This window comes from Balaenoptera acutorostrata, chromosome 11, assembly GCF_949987535.1.
Source record: "Balaenoptera acutorostrata chromosome 11, mBalAcu1.1, whole genome shotgun sequence".
In the NCBI taxonomy this organism is placed as follows: domain Eukaryota; kingdom Metazoa; phylum Chordata; class Mammalia; order Artiodactyla; family Balaenopteridae; genus Balaenoptera; species Balaenoptera acutorostrata.
In genome coordinates this window covers 25102218-25124150 of record NC_080074.1, presented here as the reverse complement: position 1 = coordinate 25124150, position 21933 = coordinate 25102218, and the positions used below count along the sequence as shown (strand labels likewise).

General features: G+C 39.9%; 1 protein-coding gene across 2 annotated transcripts in view; it reads left to right on the top strand.

Annotated features, from left to right (window-relative positions):
• The window catches only part of CFAP54 (cilia and flagella associated protein 54), a 307392-nt gene that overhangs the window by 197674 nt on the left and 87785 nt on the right, over window positions 1-21933 (top strand). For both annotated transcript variants that reach the window (XM_028166670.2, XM_028166668.2), the window contains 8 exons: window positions 1095-1302; window positions 3723-3802; window positions 5403-5572; window positions 16065-16170; window positions 18295-18442; window positions 19273-19430; window positions 19601-19780; window positions 19885-20011. In XM_028166670.2, the coding sequence (XP_028022471.2) occupies window positions 1095-1302; window positions 3723-3802; window positions 5403-5572; window positions 16065-16170; window positions 18295-18442; window positions 19273-19430; window positions 19601-19780; window positions 19885-20011 (1177 nt within the window). The remainder of the gene's footprint in view (window positions 1-1094; window positions 1303-3722; window positions 3803-5402; window positions 5573-16064; window positions 16171-18294; window positions 18443-19272; window positions 19431-19600; window positions 19781-19884; window positions 20012-21933) is intronic.

The following is a 21933-nucleotide window of genomic DNA, read 5'->3' as shown; positions in this document are numbered from 1 at the left end:
GCTATACAATAGGACTTTGTTGTTTATCCATTCCATATATAATAGTTTATGTCTGCTAACCCCAAACTCCCAGTGCATCCCTCCCCCACCTTCTCCCCTTGGCGAACCACAAGTCTGTTCTCTGTGTCTGTGGCTCTGTTTCTGTTTCATAGGTAAGTTCATTTGTGTCATACTTTAGATTCCACATGTAAGTGATATCATATGGTGTTCGTTAGAAAGGGAACACTTACGATGTAGGAGAGAATGGCTGAGTGTACCAGTGGGCACAGGCCTGATGGCCTAAGTGGTGGCACCAGCCTTGGCAAGCAGGCGGGAAGGCAGGGCAGTGAGGCAGATGCTTGGGTAGGTGGGAGAGGTGGAGCTGTGAGGTCTGTGGACACTACTCTGACTGCTTCAGTTTTCTCATTTAAGTATAGGAAGCAAGCTTACTAGCTGGGAGGGGCATTGGGGAGACAGTGTTAGAATTCAGAAACAAGAAGAGCATGAAATGGTTGTGTAGGAGGGAGCAAGAGTGAATGGACTGGGCAAATGTAGGATGATGACCAGGTGGCACTGCGGTTTGGTCAGGAACTTAAAGAGGTGCCACTTAGCATGATTGCCAAGGAAGTGTGCGTGCACGGGGGGGACCAGGAAGTGGAGGGGGTCCTCAAGGCGGGGATTCTCATGACTGACACAGATTCTAAGTTGGGAAGGGGTTTGCGTATCCTCCCGTCCTTCCCCTTTTTCCCATCCTGCGAGCTCTAATTCACTCGAGCTAAAGCAGAGCCGCCAGCGTGCATGGCTGATGAGCTTTTTCAGTTGCTCCATTTTGATAAGGTGTCCCCTCCTCGCTGTCGGCACTGGGTTCACTCTCCCTGTGTGGCAGGGCTGGCCTCATGGGGCAGGTAACCAACTGGTGGGAAATGGCAGGAGCCCTGTGGACCTGCTGGCATCGTTGTGACGCCTCTCTCAATGGACCTGCCGATTATGTTCCCTCATGTCTATCCCTGAATTCCTTCATCCTACACCAAATGAGGACTGCAGAAGGGGACTGAAGCTACTAATATCTGAAGACAGTATTTTACTACTTTGCCTTTTTTTAAAATTTTTTTTAGGCACTTGATGGTTTAATAAACAAAGGCTTGCCTCTAATCCTGGTTACAGTCGGTCAGCAACATCTCTTAAATAAGTTTGCCTTTGTTAAAGCATACTTTTTAATAAATGTGGCTGCAACAATAAACTGTGTCCCAGAACATGTAATGAAACCAGTCTGCCATGGACTTATTGATGAGAAAAACAGACCGAACCTCCCAAACTTGAAAGGTAATCTTTTGTTCTATTTTTTTTTTTTTGCTTATTTCTCTTTCTATTCCCTTTCCCCACCTATTCCCCACTCTACCCCCAATAATCCATATGAACATTCTAGTAGATATTCTTTCATGGTTTTCTCAGAGCTCACTTACTGACACACATAATGTGCTTATGTCTAGGTACCTGCCTATCCATATCCACCAATATATCTGCATATTTGTCCACTTTTTTACATTTTATACAGTTGACCCTTGAACAACACAGGTTTGAATTGCACAGGTCCGCTTATACACCAATATTTTTCAATAGTGAATATTACAGTACTGCACAATCTGTGGTTGGTTGAATCTGCAGATGCTGAACTGTGGATACAGAGGACCGTCTATACCAAGCGCCAACTATAAATTATACATGGATTTTCACCTGCATGGAGGGTCAGTGTCCCTAACCCCCATGTTGATCAAGGGTCAGCTGCACATACAAAATAGGATTTGTCATTTATTTAAGAAATGATGTATTTTACATTTTTCTGCCTCTTGCATTTCTTATGTAAAAAACTTTGCAAAGCCACTCCAAGTCAGCTGCTTTGCTTTGGTCCCCTAAACTGGCTGTGTGGTGTTTTATGCTGTGAACAGCCCATGGTTTATTCAACCATTCCCCTGTTGTGCGTTCACTTTGTTTCTAGGGAACAGCGCGGAAGTACTATGTATCCATACTATAGTGTATATTTCTATAGGATAAGGTACCCGTGGATGGGATTTATGGCCCGTATATACATATGTAAAACTATATACGTATTTTTCAAATGAAATAATGTTGCCTTAAAAATAGTTGTTTTTTTTTTTACCACTAAGTATGATGTTAACTGTGAGTTTTTCATAGTTGTCCTTTATCAGCTAGAAGAATTTCTCTTCTATTCCTAGGTTGTTGGGTGATTTTATCATGAAAAGGTGTTGGATTTTATTAAATGCTTTTCCTGTGTCTATTAAGATGATTATATGGTTTTTGTTTTTTATTCTATCCATAGGCATGTATTATATTAGTTGATTTTTGAGTGTTTAACCAACCTTGCTTTCTTGGGATAAATCCCACTTGGTCGTTGTATATAATTCTTTTTATATGTTGCTGGATTGTTTGCTAGGATTTTGTTGAAGATTTTTGCATGCATATTCATAAGATATATTGTGTAGTTTTCTTTTCTTACGGTGTCTTTGTCTAGTTTTGGTATCAGAATAATATTGGCCTCTGTTTTAAAGTGTAAGTTTTATTATTATTCCGGTGTGGTGAGGCCAACAGATCAGGAGATGGCTGCCATTGAAAACAGAGTTTGTTATTTACAGCTCCCAAGAGGGAGGGGCATGCTACAACATGGGAGGACCACACAGGGGTGGGGGTCACTCAGGAGGCAGAGAGAGCAGGAGAAAGAGGTGGATCAACCTCTTGCCAGGATTTCTCATGTTCTGGTACTCATCCTAGCGTTCCTCCGTTTCTATCCTTGCCTGTCTCTCACTTTCCCTTAGGGGAGAAGACCTAGTCCCAGATCTTTCTTCTGGGCCCTCCCTCATACTCAGCTGACCCTCTAGCTCCAAAGTCTCCTAATTTAGGAGAAGAGCCAGGCAAATTGAAGTTGGAAGAAGGGAGGAAGTCAGGTGTGTTCAGTTCCATGTTATTCTGGACTCCCTCTTCCACTTGACAAACTTAGTCTCTTTAGGTGGGTAATTTGTGCATTAATTCCTAGTCAAATAATGACTTGTAGTTTTTCTCCCTCCTGTAGTCTAGAAGCCAGGCTTACTATAGCAGGCAAAGTTTGTGATCTAAATTCTCTCAATGCTCCCTCGCTCAGAATGAGGGCCAGCTTTGGATTGTGGGTAGGAATTTTGAGATATTTGAGGATTGTAGTTTGCGCTGTTCCAAATGGTCTCACTCTCTGCTCTTAGAGTGAGGGGCATGAACTGACACTTCCAAGGAGGTCTTGGAGCAAATCAGCAGAACTGACACTTCCAAGGAGATCTTATTGAGATATTATAAATATCTGGATGACCCAAAAATATTGGGTTGGCCAAAAAATTCGTTCGGGATTTTCCTAACAGCTTACGAAAAACCTGAACGAACTTTCTGGCCAGCCCAATTCTTTGAGGACCTTAAGGGGTCTTGGGATCCCAGGTGAGGAACCACTGTTTTATATCAGTAGCCAATAACTTGAATGGCATCACCAAGCAGCCAAAAGATCCTTTCAGAATTTAAGAATCAGCCTCATTCTTCTAATGTCTGATATTTAGGGACCATTTGATATAGCACTGTGTTTCTAATTATCATTGTGGTTGTTTTTTAAACATTAAAATTCCCAACTAATGATGAGTTTTGTAAATTAGAATTAATATTTAAGCTAACCACAGATATCCTTAGTTCTTCCAAAATGTTGTGTCTTATAGAGGTGTGTTTAAAGGATGAGGGAGGCTTACTTTGTCCGCTTACAAAAATGAAAGAGGACTTCGCACTTAGCACACTAAAGGTAAGTTTAAAAAAATTTTCAAATCATAGTGAATCCGTTACCAGAAAGCCCACTGTTAGGCCCTGGACAGGTCAACTTTCAGGACTGTGCTTACTCGCGTAGCTTTTCTTGCCTAAGCATGGGCTGGGGCCAGGGATGGGGTCTACTCCCCATGAGAAAAGCAGATGCCGAGAGGTGTCAGACTTTGACCTTTTAACTCGATTAAGTTGCCGTGGGAAATAAGATTTATTATCTGATGGGATTTGAGCATTCCATGCCCTGTTTGGTGTTTCCTAATAATCATAGTGATAACAACAGGAACAGCAACAGTACCATTTATTCAGTGCTTACTACATGACAGGAACTTTGCATGATTATTTAATTCTCACAACTCTGTGATGTACGTATTAATCATTCTTGAACTGTATTGTGCTGAACCATGAATAAACTGAGGCTTAGACAGTACGAAATTCACTAATGCCATACAACTAATAAAATACAGACCACGTTCTTAACCATTATACTAAATTACCCTACTCCTTATATAGTATTTACTGCTGTATACAAACAAGGTTTTAGAGACCTGTTCCTTGAAAGATTGGTTGGTCCCTTTCTTTTTTGGCATGTTGCTATTTAGTATTGCTATTGCTATTTAGTATTGATTGTCAACTGTAAAATCTCATTATCTTTACATTACCAGTTAGGTGACCATAGTTTAATTTGAAATACAGTTGATCCTCATTATTCACAGATTCAGTATTTGCTAATTTGCTTATCTGCTAAAATTTAATTGTAACTCCCAAATCAATACTCTTCGTTCTTTGGTGGCCATTTGGGGACAGGCACAGAGCATAGAAAACTTTGAGTTGCCTGATATGCACATTCCCAGCTGAGTTGAACAAGGCAATGCTGACTTTTTCTTTCCACTTTCATACTATAAACAAGTGTCCTTTTCATTTATTGCCAAGCTTTTTGCATTTTTGTGGGGTCTTTTGTTGATCTTTTCACTATTTGAAGTGGCCCCTACAGCGTAGTGCTGAAGAGCTGTCTAGTAATCCTAAGTGCAAGGAGGCTGGGATGTGCCTTTTGGAGAAAATACGTGTGTTAGACAAGCTTCAGTCAGGCATGAGTTGTAGAGTTACTGGCTGTGAGTTCAAGGTTAATGAATCTCCACTGTATATTCAATAACGTGTCTTTAAACATAAACACACATTAAACAAGGTTATGTACTGATCAGCTGACAGAAATGGTGTGACCAGAGGCTCGTAGGGACCTATCCCTGTATTTCCCTAGGAGCAATGCTTCAGTATTCGCTGACTCAGTGTTTGCAGCAACTTTCTAGAACACAGCTACTATGAATAAGCAAGTATGGGCATCGGCTGTGCCTGCAATAAGGGGTCACTGTCCTACACACTTACTCTTGCCATTACTTCCCTTTTCGTTCCCTGTTGTCTTTTTCCTGTTCACTGAGCTCTCTTCTCTGATGATTTTGTTCAGATTTCCTTTTTGGTCTTCCATTCATTGTTAATTTTCAGTACATGAAAAATATTTGATGAATAAGAATGAGACGTGATGTGTATTATTTCTGAACTTGGGTGATTGTGTGTTGTTCTTTCTTTAGTCAGTTTTACTGACCGACGCTGAAGACGGGCTCAACTCCCTTGTGTCAGAGGTGGACCATCCAGGCCATAGGAGCCTCTCTCAGTGTTCGGCTGGCGAGCTAGAGATTGTGGTGGAGGTCAGGCTGCAGCTGGCTGCGGTCGCCCTGCAGAGACACCGGGCAGCATACAGGCGAGTCTCTGCATCACAGGTTCTTCCTCACTCTCATTTGTTAAAATATACCTGAATTTTATGTAAGTTTTATAAATTCCTAGATTAATAGAGCAGACTTGCTTTTTATTATTCAGGAGAGTTTTCACACATTACTACATTTAAAACTATAACTCTCAACAAATTAATTGGTTTATTAAAGCACATAGCTAGGCTGTTTCATGTGAAACATAAACAAATTCAGAGTTCTCCTTTTTAATTAATAATTTATTTTTAAAAGGCAGAACCTAAATTCCTTATAGCTTTTTTTTTTTAAGAGGAAGGCTTGCCTTTTTTTTTTTTTTTTAAGTATTTGTTTTTATTTATTTATTTATGGCTGTGTTGGGTCTTCGTTTCTGTGCGAGGGCTTTCTCTAGGTGCAGCGAGCGGGGGCCACTCTTCATCGCGGTGCGCGGGCCTCTCACTATCGCGGCCTGTCTTGTTGCGGAGCACAGGCTCCAGACGCGCAGGCTCAGTAACTGGCTCACGGGCCCAGTTGCTCCGCGGCATGTGGGATCTTCCCAGACCAGGGCTCGAACCCGTGTCCCCTGCATTGGCAGGCAGACTCTCAACCACTGCGCCACCAGGGAAGCCCCCTTATAGCTTTTTTACAAATAACACCTATGGAGTGTTTTCTCCCTAGACAACCAATAAAAATATTAAAAACAAGCTCTATTTTGAAAAAGTAACATCTCCTGAACTCTGCTGTGCTCAACCACTTAATAAACTATTGTAGGTGGCTCATTTTTAAAATGTGATGCAGTTGCTAATGTCAGATCTTTCTTTTCATTTGTTCATTGATTCATTCATCTATAGAGACCATTGTCTGCTAACTGCCTCACTGTTAGGCTCTGATCTAGACACCGAGGAGACAAAGATGAATAGAATATAGTTTCTGTATTCATAAGCTCATAGACATATAAACACTTGCGTAGTTAAAAATACTTCTCAGTGATTTTTTAATATTGAATAATAAGGAAATATACTTTCAAGAACTTCCCATATCGGGCTTCCCTGGTGGCGCAGTGGTTGAGAGTCTGCCTGCTAATGCAGGGGACACGGGTTCGGGCCCTGGCCTGGGAGGATCCCACATGCCGCGGAGCGGCTGGGCCCGTGAGCCACAACTGCTGAGCCTGCGCGTCTGGAGCCTGTGCTCCGCAACGAGAGAGGCCCGCGCATCGCGATGAAGAGTGGCCCCCGCTTGCCACAACTGGAGAAAGCCCTCGCACAGAAACGAAGACCCAACACAGCCAAAATCAATCAATCAATCAATCAAACATACGCATCTGATTCAAGATCCTCATTAAAAAAAAAAAAAAAAAAAAAGAACTTCCCATATCATTTATGATAAACACCTCTGTCATGAGAACACTTTCAATAGTGATTCTTTGAAAAATGAGCAAATTTCTTATCTTACCATTCATTAATTCATTCAAAAAGTAATTTGGGGGCACCTATGATATTCTAGGCATGGTCCTAAGTTCTGTATCCTAATACTGATATACACAGTATACACAAAATATATAAAAATATTGACAAAAATCCTACCCTCATGGAGTTTATATTCTAATAGATAATAAACAGGCTGACAATAAACTGTAAACCTAACAAGTAAGTAAATTATATAGTGTGGCCAAAGATAAGTGTTATGGAGAATATCAGGAGTAGAGGCAGGGGGAGGAGGAGGGGTTATCCTGTTAAAACTGTGCAGTTGTAATAAAGAGAATGACTCCATTTAGATGTTGGTTAACTGACTGCTTTCAAGCTCCGCCACTCCCCAGTCTCCTCTGCCCCACACCTGGGCAAGCAGAGAAGAAAGCCTAGTTGCCCCCTCCTTTGGTGCTGGTGGGACGTTTAAATCACACTGACCTGGCCCACACGTGGGAACCCTTACCCCAGCGCCACCCATTAACTACTATAAAGCCCAGCCAGTCTCCTTTCTCTTTTCTCTCAAGACATTTTCAACCTGTTTGGGTGACTGCCCTGCTCTTCCTGGATAGTTTCACTATGGGAGTAATCAACCTTTTCACACTCTCTTGATGTGTGTGGCATCAACCTTGACATCTGAACCAAATTTTGGGTGGTCAGGGTAGGCTTTATTGATGAGGTGACATCTGAACAAATAAACATGGGGGCCCATGCAAATACCTGTAGACGGAGTGTTGCAGGCCATGGGAACATGCCTGATGCATGTTTGAGGGACAGCACAGGGTCTCTTGTGGCTAGAATGGAGAGAGCGAGAGTTTTAAGAGAGACGTTCAATGAGGCCATCCTTGATGGGGGAGGCAGATTATATAGGACCTTCTGGCCAGGGTGAAGACTTCTGCTTTTGCTCTGAGGGAAGTAAGGAGTCATTGTATTGTTTCAAGCAGAGGAATGACATCATCTGATTTTCACTTCAAAGGGATAACCCTGGTTGTTAGGTTGAGAATTGACTGTAAGAGGGAAAGGGTTTGAAAGCAGGGAGATCAGCTGGGGAAGCTGCTGTAATAAGAAGAGAGATGTTAGTGGCTCTGACCAGGGCCGTAGCACTAGAGGTAGTGATAAGTCGGATTCTGGGTATATTTTGAAAGTAGAGCCATTAGAATTTGCTGATGGATTGGCTGTAGAGTGGTGAGAAAAAGAGAGGAGTTACAAAAGAAGTTGTCCCTAACCACAGTGGGGAAGATTGCGGCGGTGCAGCTTATTTAGGGGAAAGATCTGAAGTTAGATTTTGGACGCGTTTAGATTATGTCCCTTTGAGGTGCAATTGAAAATGTCAAATATTCTTGGAGTCTTTAGAATATAGATAGTATTTCAAGCCTTTATAATGGATGAGATTCCTTAGGGAATGTGAGTAGATGAAAGAAAGAGAAGGACCAAGGACTGAGTGTTGGGTTTGGTTGGAGACTGGGGAGAAAATGAGGAACCAGCAGAGGAGGCTGAGAAGAAATGACCAGTAAATATAAGAAAACCAAGAGATTATGAGATCCTGAAAGCCAAGTGAAGGAAATGTATCAGGGAGAATGGAGTGATCATCTCTGCCAAAAGCTCCAGATAGATTGAGATGAGAATAGAGAATTGACCATTGGATGATTTAGCAACATGGAGGTCACTGGTGACCTTGACAGGAGTAATTTTAGAAGGCAGTGGGGGAAAGAGCATATTTAGAGTGGTTTTATGAGAAAATGGGAGGAGAGAAATTGGAGCCTGCAAGTCAAGATGATTCTTTTGAGGAGTTTTACAGTAAAGGGGAGTAGAGGAATAGGATGTCAGCAGCTGGTAGAAGTAGGGTCAAGACAAATTTTCTTGAGATGGGAGCAGCGATGATGTATTATATGCTAATGAAAGTGACCCAGTAGAGAGGGCAAATTTGATGCTCTGGCGTAATTGGTAAACAGTAGGGTAGGATCCCAGTCCAGTCTTCTTTGTTTCTCTAATACACAATGAAACTGTCCCCTAGCTTGGGATTCCACAGTGGTCTCTGGGGACCAGCAAGGAAACTGCTGCCTGCCCTGGATGGAAAAAGAGTAACCCAAGAGGAATCAGTTTCTTCAGATCAATGCTATTGGAAGTTGCGGGGTCCAAACTGGCACTGACAATGAAATGCAGAAACCCTGAGAAATTAACCTTGAAACTGATCCTGACATCACAGAGCTGGAGCAGAGGCAAAACCAAAACTGTCTCATAGAGATTACCTAGGAAATGCAGGACTCTCATGGAAAATAACTGCCGGTAAAGGTAGCACAGAGTCAAATATTATAAACCAAATGAAGAAAGAGCCACAAAAGAGAGTTAGCAGGCACAACAAATGGCAGCTTCACAGCCCAAGAAACAAACTGTTCAAAGATGTGAAGGATGGAAGAGAATGAGACAAGATAAAAAAGGAACAGATGAATTTAGAAAAAAAAAACCTAAATAAAAATTTTAGAAATGAAAAATATAATTACTGAATGAAAAGAAGAAATGATCAAATTAGATGGAAACAAAATTTTTTTTCTCTCTTTAACTTTCTCATTATACTAAAATTCCGTGTTTTAAGTTCTGTGCATTAGATTCAGAATTTGGAAAGGGAGTTAATTTTTTAGATGGCCATTCTCTTTAAACAGGAGAAGCCCTCTTGTAGCCTTTGCAAAGGGGAAATCAATTCAGCAGAAATCCCCCTTTGCTTTTGCTTAGATTGGAAACAGACAATTGTCTCATCAGTGGGAGCCTTGACTGAAGGCTATTCCATGATTAACCACATCTAAATTTGATTTTATGCTAGAGACAGTATAGGTTTTGGGGAATTTAAAATTTCTGTGGTTTCTAAGCAGCGATGAAAGTCCATAAAGTCTGTTTGGAGCAGTGATTCTCCAAGTGTGGTCTTCAGACCTATGGGCCTTCCTGAAACTCAGGGAGGTCTGTAAGGTCAGAACTATTTTTATAGTAGTTTATAGCATAGTAAACTATGTTTATAATAGTTTATAAAACTAAGAGGTTGCTTGCCTTTTTCACTGCGTTGTTATTTGCACTGATGCTGAAAAAGCAACAGAGGTAAAACTTCCGGTAGCTCACCATGAATCAAAGCAGTGACACCAAACCGAACTAGTAGTCATTCTGTTCTTCACTGCTGCACGCTTGCAATTAAAAAAAAAAAAAGCCAGATTTACTTAAGAATGCCTTTGATGAAACAGTAGAATCTGTTACATTTATAAATACCTATTCTTGAATGTAGTTTTAATATTCCGTGGGAATATATTAAGTGGGAAAGATACCTCAAGCACTTCTGCTGCATATCACAGTCTGGTGGTTGTCTTGAGGAACAGCGTGCATGTGGATGAACTGAGAGCTGAACAAGCTGTTTTTTTCATGGAACAACATTTTTATTTGAAAAAACAACTGGCAAACCATGATTATGCAGACTTGGGTATTTGACAGGCATTCTGTTGAAAATGAGCAAAACGAACATGCCACTTCTAGGAAAACAACTAACAGTTTTTGTTGCCAATTATAAAATCTAAACTTCCATAGAAAAATTGGATTTTTGGAAAATTTGTATTTGCCATCATGAGCTTGACAGTTTTCTAATGCTTAATTTTTTTTGATGAGACTGGTGGTGATATTAATGAGCATCGTTTTTTAAAAACTGTGTAATGAAATGCTTCAACATTAAGGGGATCTGTTTAACCCAGGGAGCTAATGTTTTCCAAATGGCCAGTGCATGATGTTCCAAAATCCTGGTTAACAAGATAGACCGATAGATTTTCGTGTAACAGAGCAGGAAAAGTTCATCAGTGTATGGTAGTAGATTCCACATAGCAACAAACTTTTAAGAAACTATCATTTGTCACATGTTGGTATAGTATCAAGGAAGAATATTCACAATTATTTGAAGAGGCTCTTAAAATACTCCTCCCACGTTCAATAACTATCTGTGTGAGACCTAGTCTTCTTCATACGCTTCAACCAAAACATTATGTCACAACAGACTGAATATAGAAGCAGATATGAAAGTCTTCTATTAAGCAGATTTTCTCTTTTTAAGCCAGACGTTAAAGAGATTTGCAAAAATGCAAAAACAATGGAATCCTTCTCACTATTTTTTTGTTTTTGAAAATATAGTTATTTCCCATAAAAATACATTATTTATATTAAATGTAATGGGTTTATGATTTTTATTTTTAAATGAATTAATAAATGTTAATGAAGTTAAACATTTCTCAGTTTAATTTCCAATATGGTAAATATTGATACAGCTCTTTGGGGTTTCTTAATAATTTTTAACGATGTAAATGGGTGCTGAGTGTAAAAAAACTTGAGACCCACTCCTTTAGAGTATTGTCACATTTGTAGCTATCTTTAAGAATACAATGGTAAAAAAAAATACAGTGGTAGTTGATTGATGGTTAAAATAGGCTTAGTATAATAATACACTGTTTTCCCCACTGAAGTTTGAAGACAGAAGGAACTTTTACTATACTGTTTCCTATAGAAATAAATGATTTGAATATACAATATATAAATGTATATTTAGAAAATGTTTATATATCTAACTATATATTCTATATATAATTATATGTATTGAATATATATGTGTGTGTATATATATGACTATATGACTATATGATTTCCTGCGGAGGCACATAGAACTCCTTTCTTCGAACTGTGTCCCAGAGAGGAATAGCAGCCCTAGAAAATATTTCTTGTCACTTACCTTCATTCTTTCCCCAGCTCTCTACATGTCTTATACCCTTTTAGTGTGGAGGATATGAGTGATTTTTTTTTTTTTAAGGGAGAAAGAAGGAAATGAGAAACTACACATTACAAAATGGCACAGAAAGGAGTGTTGTAATAGAACTTTAATTTGAAGACCAGATAGATGTATGCAAATAATGTGCAAGTATACCAGAATTGCCCCGATTTTAAATCCATGGGCTTGGCCCTTGGGACAAAACCTGCAGAAACTTTGATGTTGCTGGCTTTTTGCAGCAGAGCTGTCACTTGGGGAAGCCTACTGTCAGGATGAATGAGTTTTAGTAGGTGAACTTTACCCTCCATGAGCTTCTGTCTGGGCGCTGCTGAGAGTGTTGGACAGTCCCTTTCCCAGATGCTGGTTAGCTTGACATTTCATGATACTTCTCATAAAATTATGTGTCAAGGAAATTGAAAGGCACATTCCCTAGGGTGACAGGTAGAGTGAGCCGCATAGATTTTATGAGAACAAACTGACCATTTTTGTCATGAATGTTAATAAGAAATAAATGGGATCAGAGTTATTCAAACTGTATTTCTACTTCTTTCAGGGCTGCCTCTCTATTTCAGAATCCTGTCTTTTTTTTTTTTGAAGTGTTCCTTCCGATTCTCCTTTCTATTTAATTTATTGTCTAAATGGAATAACATTTGAGCCTTTTTATTTTGTGTCAGAATGAAACCTCCTCCTGCTGGGATTTTGACTGTTTGTAGTGGGTAGTCCTCCTACACTTCCTGTCTTCCTAGTGCAGAGGAGGAAGTAGAAGTTTTCCATTGTGCAGCTAAGCAGTACCAGCTGGATTAGGACATACAGTATGCTTATATTTTATTCATTAAGTTTTGGGGTTAGCAAGATTCCAAACCTCATTTCCCTTGAAATCAGAATTTGGGCTTCAGGTCAGAAGAGTGGGATGGGCATCGTTTTCTCCTTTCAGGGCCCTCTGGTTGTCATCCTGTGCTAACCTCGGAAGCTACTCAGTAAACGAGGTGCCTTAGAAACATGTATGTATCCTTCAGGGAGGAAAGGTGTGGCGGAAAAGAGATTCCATACCTGGACACACACCTCATCAGCATTATGTTTTTTGTTGCTGTTTTCTTGCTTCCTTGTTTAGTTTTATTAAAAAAAAAAAAAAAAACAACTAGTAAGTTTAGATAATCACAAACCATACTTTAGAAAATATTCTACAAGTATCTAAAGCATTTTAAGGACTCAGTAAAATCTTCGGAGATTGAAATTCAATAATGGCTGAAAGGTTTTGATGCTGGTTAACAACTTAGAAAAAAAATCAGTTTAGTCCCTGCATATTCCCTGTCCAACTTTATATACTAATAATGGTAACGGCTACGATGCATTGAGAGCCGTCTATTGGCCAAGCACTCCTCTTTGTTAAGAATACCCTGCTCTCAATAGAATGTCAACTCCGTGAGGCCAGGGACTGTACCATAGTCCCTAGATTTGTTCCTGGCCAATAGCAGGTGCTCAGTACATATTTCTGAGCAAATGAAAGACTAACTACCTTATTTAATATCCTTATAATAATCCCGTTTCATGAAGTCTGCTAAGTAGAATGCAAGGCAAAAGGCATTAAACTGGACAAAGAGGGCCTTTTATATTGTAAAAGGTGCAGTCGACAATAACCATATGGTAATACAAATGTGGCAACGAGTAACACTGTGCCAGTAAAAACAAAGCCAAAGCTTGTTAGAACTGTGAAAAGAAAGAGGCCGCATTGTAGCTTAATGATTAAGGGTGCTGCAGGCTCAGGGGCCAGTGGCCTGGGCTCTGATCCTACCTCCTCTTGCTAGCTGAGTCACCTTAGGCAAGTCACATAACATTTGTGGGCCTCAGTTAACTTATCTATAAAATAAGGATGATAATAGTACATACCTTGTAGGTTTGTGGTACGGATTAAGTGAATTAATTCACAATAAGCATTTAACACAGCCCCTGAGAGGTGGTGAGTACAGTAAATACCAGTTATCATTTTTTTTAAAATAAAGGTTGAGGGGAAAAAAGAGAGAGAAAATATCTTTCAATATAATGTGTAGACACATACAAAAAAGGCTTTAAAAATGTAATTAAGAGTTGAGCATATGTACATACTCTGGGAGCCTACACACAGAGACTACCTTCTTACAAGCATCCTTGGACCCAGATGAATCTGGTCATCTTCTTGGCTAGAAACCTCACTAACTGACCCAAAGGAGGTGGTGTATTGACCATAATCCAGGGATGCGGGAGGCTTCTGGAACAGTACAGCGGAAGTGTCGTGATCTGATTTACATCCTGAAGAGAGATCACTATGGTCTCTTCATAGAGACCAGGACTCCAGGGGCTGGCCAGCAAGCTCCCGTGGATGTCTGGAGATGTTGGTGACTTGGATGAAAGCGTTAGCAGTGGACGAGGTGCGGAGGCGAGGAGCTGCTGGCTAGTATCCAGATCTTGAAGTTGAAGCTGACAGAGCTTGTTGATGGATTGAACAGAGAGTGTGAGGCAGAGGGGCGGCGGTGATGATACTGGGCCCTCTATCTGGGTTAGAGGACAGGGCAGAGGAGTAGGTTTGGTGGAGGAGGTGGAAGCAAGAGGCTCTGCTTTTAACCTATCCAAGTTTCCTGCCACAACATAGTACCCAAGACTGGGTGGCTTAAAACAACAGAACGCTATTGTCTCACAGTTCTGGAGGCTGAAAGTCCAAAATCAAGGTGTCGGCAGGACCCTGCTCTTTTTTTTTTAAATTAATTAATTTATTTATTTATGGCTGTGTTGGGTCTTCGTTTCTGTGCGAGGGCTTTCTCTGGTTGCGGCGAGTAGGGGCCGCTCTTCATCGCGGTGCGCGGGCCTCTCACTATCGCGGCCTCTCTTGTTGCGGAGCACAGGCTCCAGATGCGCAGGCTCAGTAATTGTGGCTCATGGGCCTAGTTGCTCCGCGGCATGTGGGATCTTCCCAGACCAGGGCTCGAACCCATGTCCCCTGCATTGGCAGGCAGATTCTCAACCACTGCGCCACCAGGGAAGCCCCCAGAACCCTGCTCTTTTTGACAGCTCTGGGGGGAGCCCTTCCTTGCCTCTTGTAGCTTCTGGTGTTTGCCAGCCATCGTTGCTGTTCCTCGGCATGTAAATGCATCACTCCAGCCACAGGCTGTCTTCTCTCTGCGCGTCTTCACATCATATTCCCTCTGTGCATGTCTGTCTCTCCATCCAAATTTCCCCCTTTTATAGGGACACCAGTTATATTGGATTAGGGTCCACCCTAAATGACCTTATTTTAACTTGTTTACCTCTGTAAAGACTCTATTTCCAAATAAGGATGCATGCTGAGCACTGAGGGTTAGGACCTCAACACAGTTTAACCCATAACACCTCTTAAATGTGATTGTTATTCACTCTTCAAGTGGAGATATCAAGTGGGGCATTAGATAAATGGATACATTGTCCGTTCGGCTTTCACTCAGTCTTTCTGTGTTATGAAGTAGCACTGCAATAAGCATCGTCAGGTACACAGATTATTCTGTATTTTGAATTTTGTTTTGGAATAGATTTTCAAATGAAGAAGCCTGTTAACATATATTATTAAAATATTTTGAAAAAGTGTGACATCAATTATACATTTATCATTCTACAGGGAAGGAGGATGTGATGGTTTAAAGTGAAGAAAAATTTACATCCCGAACAACAGGAAGTGAGGAGAATTACTATCTCCTGGCTTCTATTTTCTGCATTAAGTACCTTTCCCTCCTGGCACTGCTAGATACTGATTGAGCAGTAATTTTTCTTAAGAGTTTCCAAGTGCATAGCATTAAGCAGAACAGTTTTATAATGTCAAAAAACTGGAGAACCACATCCTGATGTATGTAAAATACACGTGTGCTCATTTTATTAATGAGATTGTCAGTAAATTTTGTTTTAGATCTTGGAAACATTCATTCATTCATTTATTCTTTCATTCACTCATTTTCATTTAAAAATATTTTTTAGCTCCTATTATGTCCAAGCTACTAGATGCTGGGTGTCAGCAGGGGATAAGATAAATTAGCTGAGACAAACACAGAGCAATTTTACAGGCAATTAAATAATGCTGTAAGTATCACCTATGGTAAAGGCCAGGGTGCTATTAGAGCACGTAGAAGGGGCACCTAACAGTTTTGGGGGTGGGTGGGAGCATGGGGAGGTTTTTTTGGAGGAAGAGACTTAGGAAATAACATACAAATGCCACAAATGTCAAGTGTAATACTAATAACATTTAAAACATATTCTCTATTTTAGTGCTGCGATAGTATTTTCCACACTTAAACTTCTCCAGGATTCAAAACTTTTTAAAAAGAAGGTAGTAGAAGATGAAACAGAGAATTCCATCTCTCCAGGAGATTATGTATGTATGAATTTAATGTTTATCCTGATAACACTTTTATGGAATAATTATTGGCATGCTAGGAAATTGTATAACTATTTGAATGAAACAAAGGGGTAAAGAAGAAAAAAACATTGAATTTAGAGTAAAAAGATCTGTGTTTAAGCCCCGCTGATGCTATTTATTAGCTGGTATACCTTGGGCAAATTCCTTAAAATTTTTTAAAATTATGTAATCTCATTTGGGAATTGATGGGATTGGATGTAATAGTGACTGAAGTCCCACCAGATCTATCATTCTTGTATTCTAGATCTGATGTCACTAGTAAATAAAGTTGTTTCGCATGACTTGCTCTTCATTTCACTTTTGATTTTATTTCTTCTTTAGCATTACCAGTGTGACACCTATGCTGTTTCCTACCTTGTGCTATTTCCTACCTGTGCTATTTCCTACCTTGTGCTATTTCCTACCTTGTGCTATTTCCTTCTCATAGTTAAATTCTTCTGCATTTAAGCCCTCAAGTCTATTTGACAAATGGTGTCACACGTTCTTTGAAATTTCATTGGATTTTGATTAGACCAAGTAATTTAATAACAACAGGGTTGTTTAGGATTAAAATATAAAGATTCAGCACATAGAATCCTTGCTCATTTTAAAATAAATAAAATAAAGCTTAAGCTTTACTAATAAAATTGCTACTATCTAATGTCATTACAAAAAAGCAAAACTAATTGACTCATTTCTTAGCACAGTAAAAGCAGTATAAAGGCTAAAAAGGATTCTGATTCTGAAAATGTACTTAGAGCAATGCTTGTTACTTGGGGGTATTTTGCTTCCCAGGGGACATTTGCAGTGCCTGGAGACACTTTGGTTGTTATAACTAGAGGGAGTGCTAATGGCATCTACTGAGTAGAGGCCAGGCATGTTGCTAAACATCCTGTAACACACAGGACATTTCCCTCACAACAATAACCTGGCCCAGAATGTCAGTCATGCTGAGGTCGAGAGACCCTGATTTAGATTAAGCATGACTTGGCTTTTCAGTAATAACAGGAATGTAGGCAGAGATTGAGGTATGTTGATGGGTATTTTTTCTGTATTTCTAATCTAAACACTAGACCCCTCAAGTACGTGGTGTGCCCATTCTAATCACCATCCTGTCTCGGGCTCTCCGTTCACTTCTTACTCTGGTTCAGGAGCAGCTCGCCCTCCTCCTCTGCTCCTCACCTGTCTGTCACATTCCAGCCCCTGTCAAGTCCAGGTTACAGCTCCTTGATAGCAGGTGTTGCCGATTGGTTGGAGATGCTGTCAGAGATGTGTAGCAGGAAATTCCTAGAACAAATGGGCGTTGTTCTAGATGAAGTGTCTCAGATTGATTGCTCCCTGGAAAAGTTCCTTTGTCACCTCCCTCCCAGTAGCTCTGAACACTGGCCACTCCCTTTATAAAGTGTAATAATGAGGGTAGTAAATCATAAAATAATATATGTTTGGGATGTGAGCAGCACATAGCAGTGTAATGTAGTAGATTAAGACTGTGGGCTCTAAATTCAGAAAGATGCAAGCTTGAATCCCAACCTCCGCCAAAATATGATGACATTTAAGCAAGTAGTTAGCCTTCCTAGGCTTCGCTTTTCTCATCTGAAAAATAGAGATAATAATAACCCCTCTTGGGCTTGTCAGGAGGATTAAGTGAACTAATGTGTGTGAAGCATGTATCACAGTGCCTGGCCCGTAATAAGCACTCAGTAAACATTAGCCAGTATTACTGATTATTTTTCAGCCTTTAAAATGATGGTCACAAAATTTTTGAAGGTATGGAAACTGCTGATAATATAATTTGCAATGAAAAATTCAGACTGCAAAGCTAGTTTTCAACAGTGAGTATACAGAGAGAAAGAAATGCTGCAAAGCACTTATATGAGGATCAGTGGTAATAGAGGAGCATGGGATTATGGGTGATTTTTGTTTATTTGTTTGTTTCTTGTGTATTTTTTATGTTTCATAGAATGTTCAAGAATAATTTCTAAAATTAAAAATTTAATACTGTTAAATGATATCGATGCTTCCCTTACGTTACATTTAGCATTAGGCTAGAACTTGGACATTTTTAAATGGAAAGATAACCATCATTTTAATATTGTTTAGGCCACTGAAAGTAAAGATGATAATGAGTTTTTAGATCCTATTTCCCTAAATTCTCGAGAATATTTCAACATTCATCTGTGGTTGAGGTGCCGCTTAGCATTGGTGACTGCGTTTGTTGCCCAGATTCGTGGCATTGGAATCATGAAAGGTACAAATATCCTATCTCCATCTCCTTAAGCAAAGTTTTCATAAAATTTAATTTTATTTAGGTAACAGAGGTTTTCTTGGGATGTATTTTATTATACCATTAACATTTTATAACTTCTTAGCTTGATCTGGTTCCAGAATAAAAAATTTAAGTTATTAAATGAGAATAATCATTTTCAGCAGTCCCTTGTATCACTGCAAATGGCATACATATTACTGTATGCAAAGCAGGCAAGGAGATTTCAGAATGCTAATGCACACGCCTTCCTGTCGTCTAGGAAGGCAGCGTAGTTCAGGGGTCCAGAGTGCAGATTCTGGAGCTGCCCCCCACTTGAGTTCAAATACTCTATGCACCACTTCCTTGCTGTGTAATCTTGGCCAAATCTCTTAATCCCCCTAGGCCTTAGTTTCCTCCTCTGGAAAATGGAAATGTGGTACCTACTTCATAGGATTATTTCCAGAATTAAATGGGTTAAATTTCTAATGTTCTTAGATTACAGCCTGGCACATATAAATATTAGTTCTTGCAGTGATTAATAGTTATCTATATGTAAACCTATCTATTCACCCATCTCTACCCATCTCCCAAATTAAATTATTTCATGGCATATCATTATTACTTTTGTAGCATTTGAATACCCTAAAGTACTTCTCCTAAATTACAACACATTTATTTCCAATGTTTCGTGCAGTCTTCTTTGTTTTCCGTCTTTACATCTTCCTCTTCTTCTGTATTATACAATATTCCTGTGATAAACACCAAGAATATCATGCGCATATAATTTCTTACTTTCTCAGTGCATTTTAAGTACCTGCATTTGTTTATTTTAGAAAACGATATAACAGATTGTGTGAGCCTCATCAATGAAGTTTGTGTGGAAGCAAAAAGTGCAGGCGACAGGGAGCTACAGGCTGAATTCTTGATGCAAGCTGTAATCATTGGCCTACAAGAAAAGCACTTAAAAGCAGACATCATAAAAAACCTTCAGGTAGGAAGGAAACCTAATTCACATTGATATTTACCAGAGGATTCCAGTTAGAATAAAAGGAGAGAATTTAAATTTCCATTAGGTACTGAATGCTAACAGTCAATACATCTGGCTCCTGTTTCAGTGAATTGTGAATGGTACTATCAAACGGAATAATTTTATTTTAATAGGATGTAATACAGTTGCTTGAAGGACGTGAGTTTATTTCTCCTCGATCTCATTTAACACTGGTGAGAAGCATGCTTTTATTGGATGACTTAACAAAAGCCGAGAAATTCAAGGAAACTCCCTCTTCGAAAACAGAACAATTATATTTGTTAACTCAGTCTCACAACATTCTTATTGAACAGGTGAGAGTGCTTTTGTGTCCACAAGACTTAGAAACTTACTTTTCTGTCTTTTCTTAACAGCATACCACATTAGCTAATTACTCATTACAGTGCTTCTTTTACAGATGCTAACTTTTGGAGAAACAATTGAATTTCCTATATCAAACACTGACTATGCAAGTCCATTACTGCCTTTGAAAAATATCTATCTTCCTCATGTCATGTTATTGGCCAAAACAAAAATGAGAATTGGTAAGAACACTTAAACGTATATTACATTCAAGTCACTGATGAAAAAGTTTAAGCCATTTTCAGCGAGGCTGTCATGTGAGTGCATTTATCTGGGGCAGTATTTATGAATAGCCAGGTTCCATTTATTTAACAAATAGCTTTTGATCACTTACCATGTGCCAGCCTCCCTGTGAGGTCCTGGGAAGCTATTGGAGATTAAAACAGATGTGGTTCCTTCTCTTAGCCTGGGAGACAGAAATACACAACTAAACAAATCATACATAGGAATGCATATTCTATCATTTATCATATTATAAATGTTGTATAAAATATTTTAATATTCAATATTTATACATTGTTATAATATTTATAACAATAAACATTTAATTTTTTATTTATTATAATATTTATAAAATTTAATCCAATAAATATTGTATAAAGTAAGATGTGTATTTGATAACAACTAGATAGGAAATCAGCAAGGATATAGAAAGCTTATGTCTGATGATGAATTATGTATATGTATGTAATTATAAATTGTACTTAGTGTTGTAGATGACGTGGATAAGATCTGCTGATAAAGAACAGCAAAGGGAGGGGTGCCTGTTTAAGTAGAATAATTGGGGAAGGCCTCTCTGGGGAAGTAGTGTTTAACCCTGGACTGTAAATGTGAAGCATATGCTTAGTGAAGTCATGCACAGTAGAGGCAGAGAGAGCAGTGAGTTGTAGGCTCTGAGGTCAGGACAGCTTGACATGTTCCACAACTGCAAGGAGACCAGTATAGACAGAGCAGAGTGGGCTAGGGACAGCCTAATGGGAGAGGGTGAGCAGGGGACAGTATATGTTTCCAAAGATTACCCTGGCTGCTGGCTGAAGAATAGAGTGGAGGATAGACCAGAGCCAGCCAAGAATGGATCTGATTGGAGCAGGTAGACCAGTAAGCCAGAGGCTTACAGCTCCTTGGAAACCAAGGAGGAGGAGCCAGCCGGTGTTGCTGCCCTTCTCAGGAGCTCACAGACATTGCTTCAAGCTCTCTCTAGGACACTGTCTCTCATCTTTGACCCAAAGCTGCCTACCTCTAGCTCCAAGGCTCTTGTCTATCACAGAGGACAGAAAATCTTGTAACAGCTCTCTCTCTGTTCTAACCTATATTCATCATGCCTTTTTTAAAAAAATGTATTTCTGATGCTTTGACATCGGGAGTCTTGCTGACCAGGGAGGGACTTCCCCTCCCAGGGTTAGCCAATTCCTAGAGATTAGCAAACCACACTCCTGTGAGGATGTCTTTCATATGCAAACCCGTCATTCCAGAGCTTACACCCTGAACTTTTATTGAGCTCTTTTATTGTTCTTTGCTGGGCTCTTACCCTCAGGGCCACTATTTTTCTGCCCCAATCACCCCAGGGACAGGTATAGACTACTAGCAGAGCCCACTGAAATTATACAAACTAGCCAATCCTAAACCTTAGTCTGCTTACCCTACCCACCCACTCCTTCCCACAAAAAACACAATAAAGGCTCTTGCCCACATTTTCTCCTTTCTCCTTCTACCCCCTGACTGACCCTGGTGCTTCCCTGTGTGGCCCTGCGTGATGTGGTGAGCCCTCCCTCCTCTTGAGAACTGTGAGCAAAGATACTATCTTTTCAATGGCAGTCATCTCCTGACCTGTTGACCTTGTCATACCTGAATAATAACAAACCCACATTTTGAAACATTACCTCTCACCTCCTGGGACCCATTTGCCTCCTGTACCAGCAGCTGCTCAGCTCAGGAGAGGCAGGTGATTGGACTAGAGTGGGGAAGGGAAGGCAACAGAAGTGTGCTCAAACCATCACCTGCCCAGAATCTTTTCCCTTATTCCCCTTCTGCTCCTCCCCCTCATGACTAGTATTGATCATTATTATTATATGATTTTCATCATCATCATCATCATCATCATCAC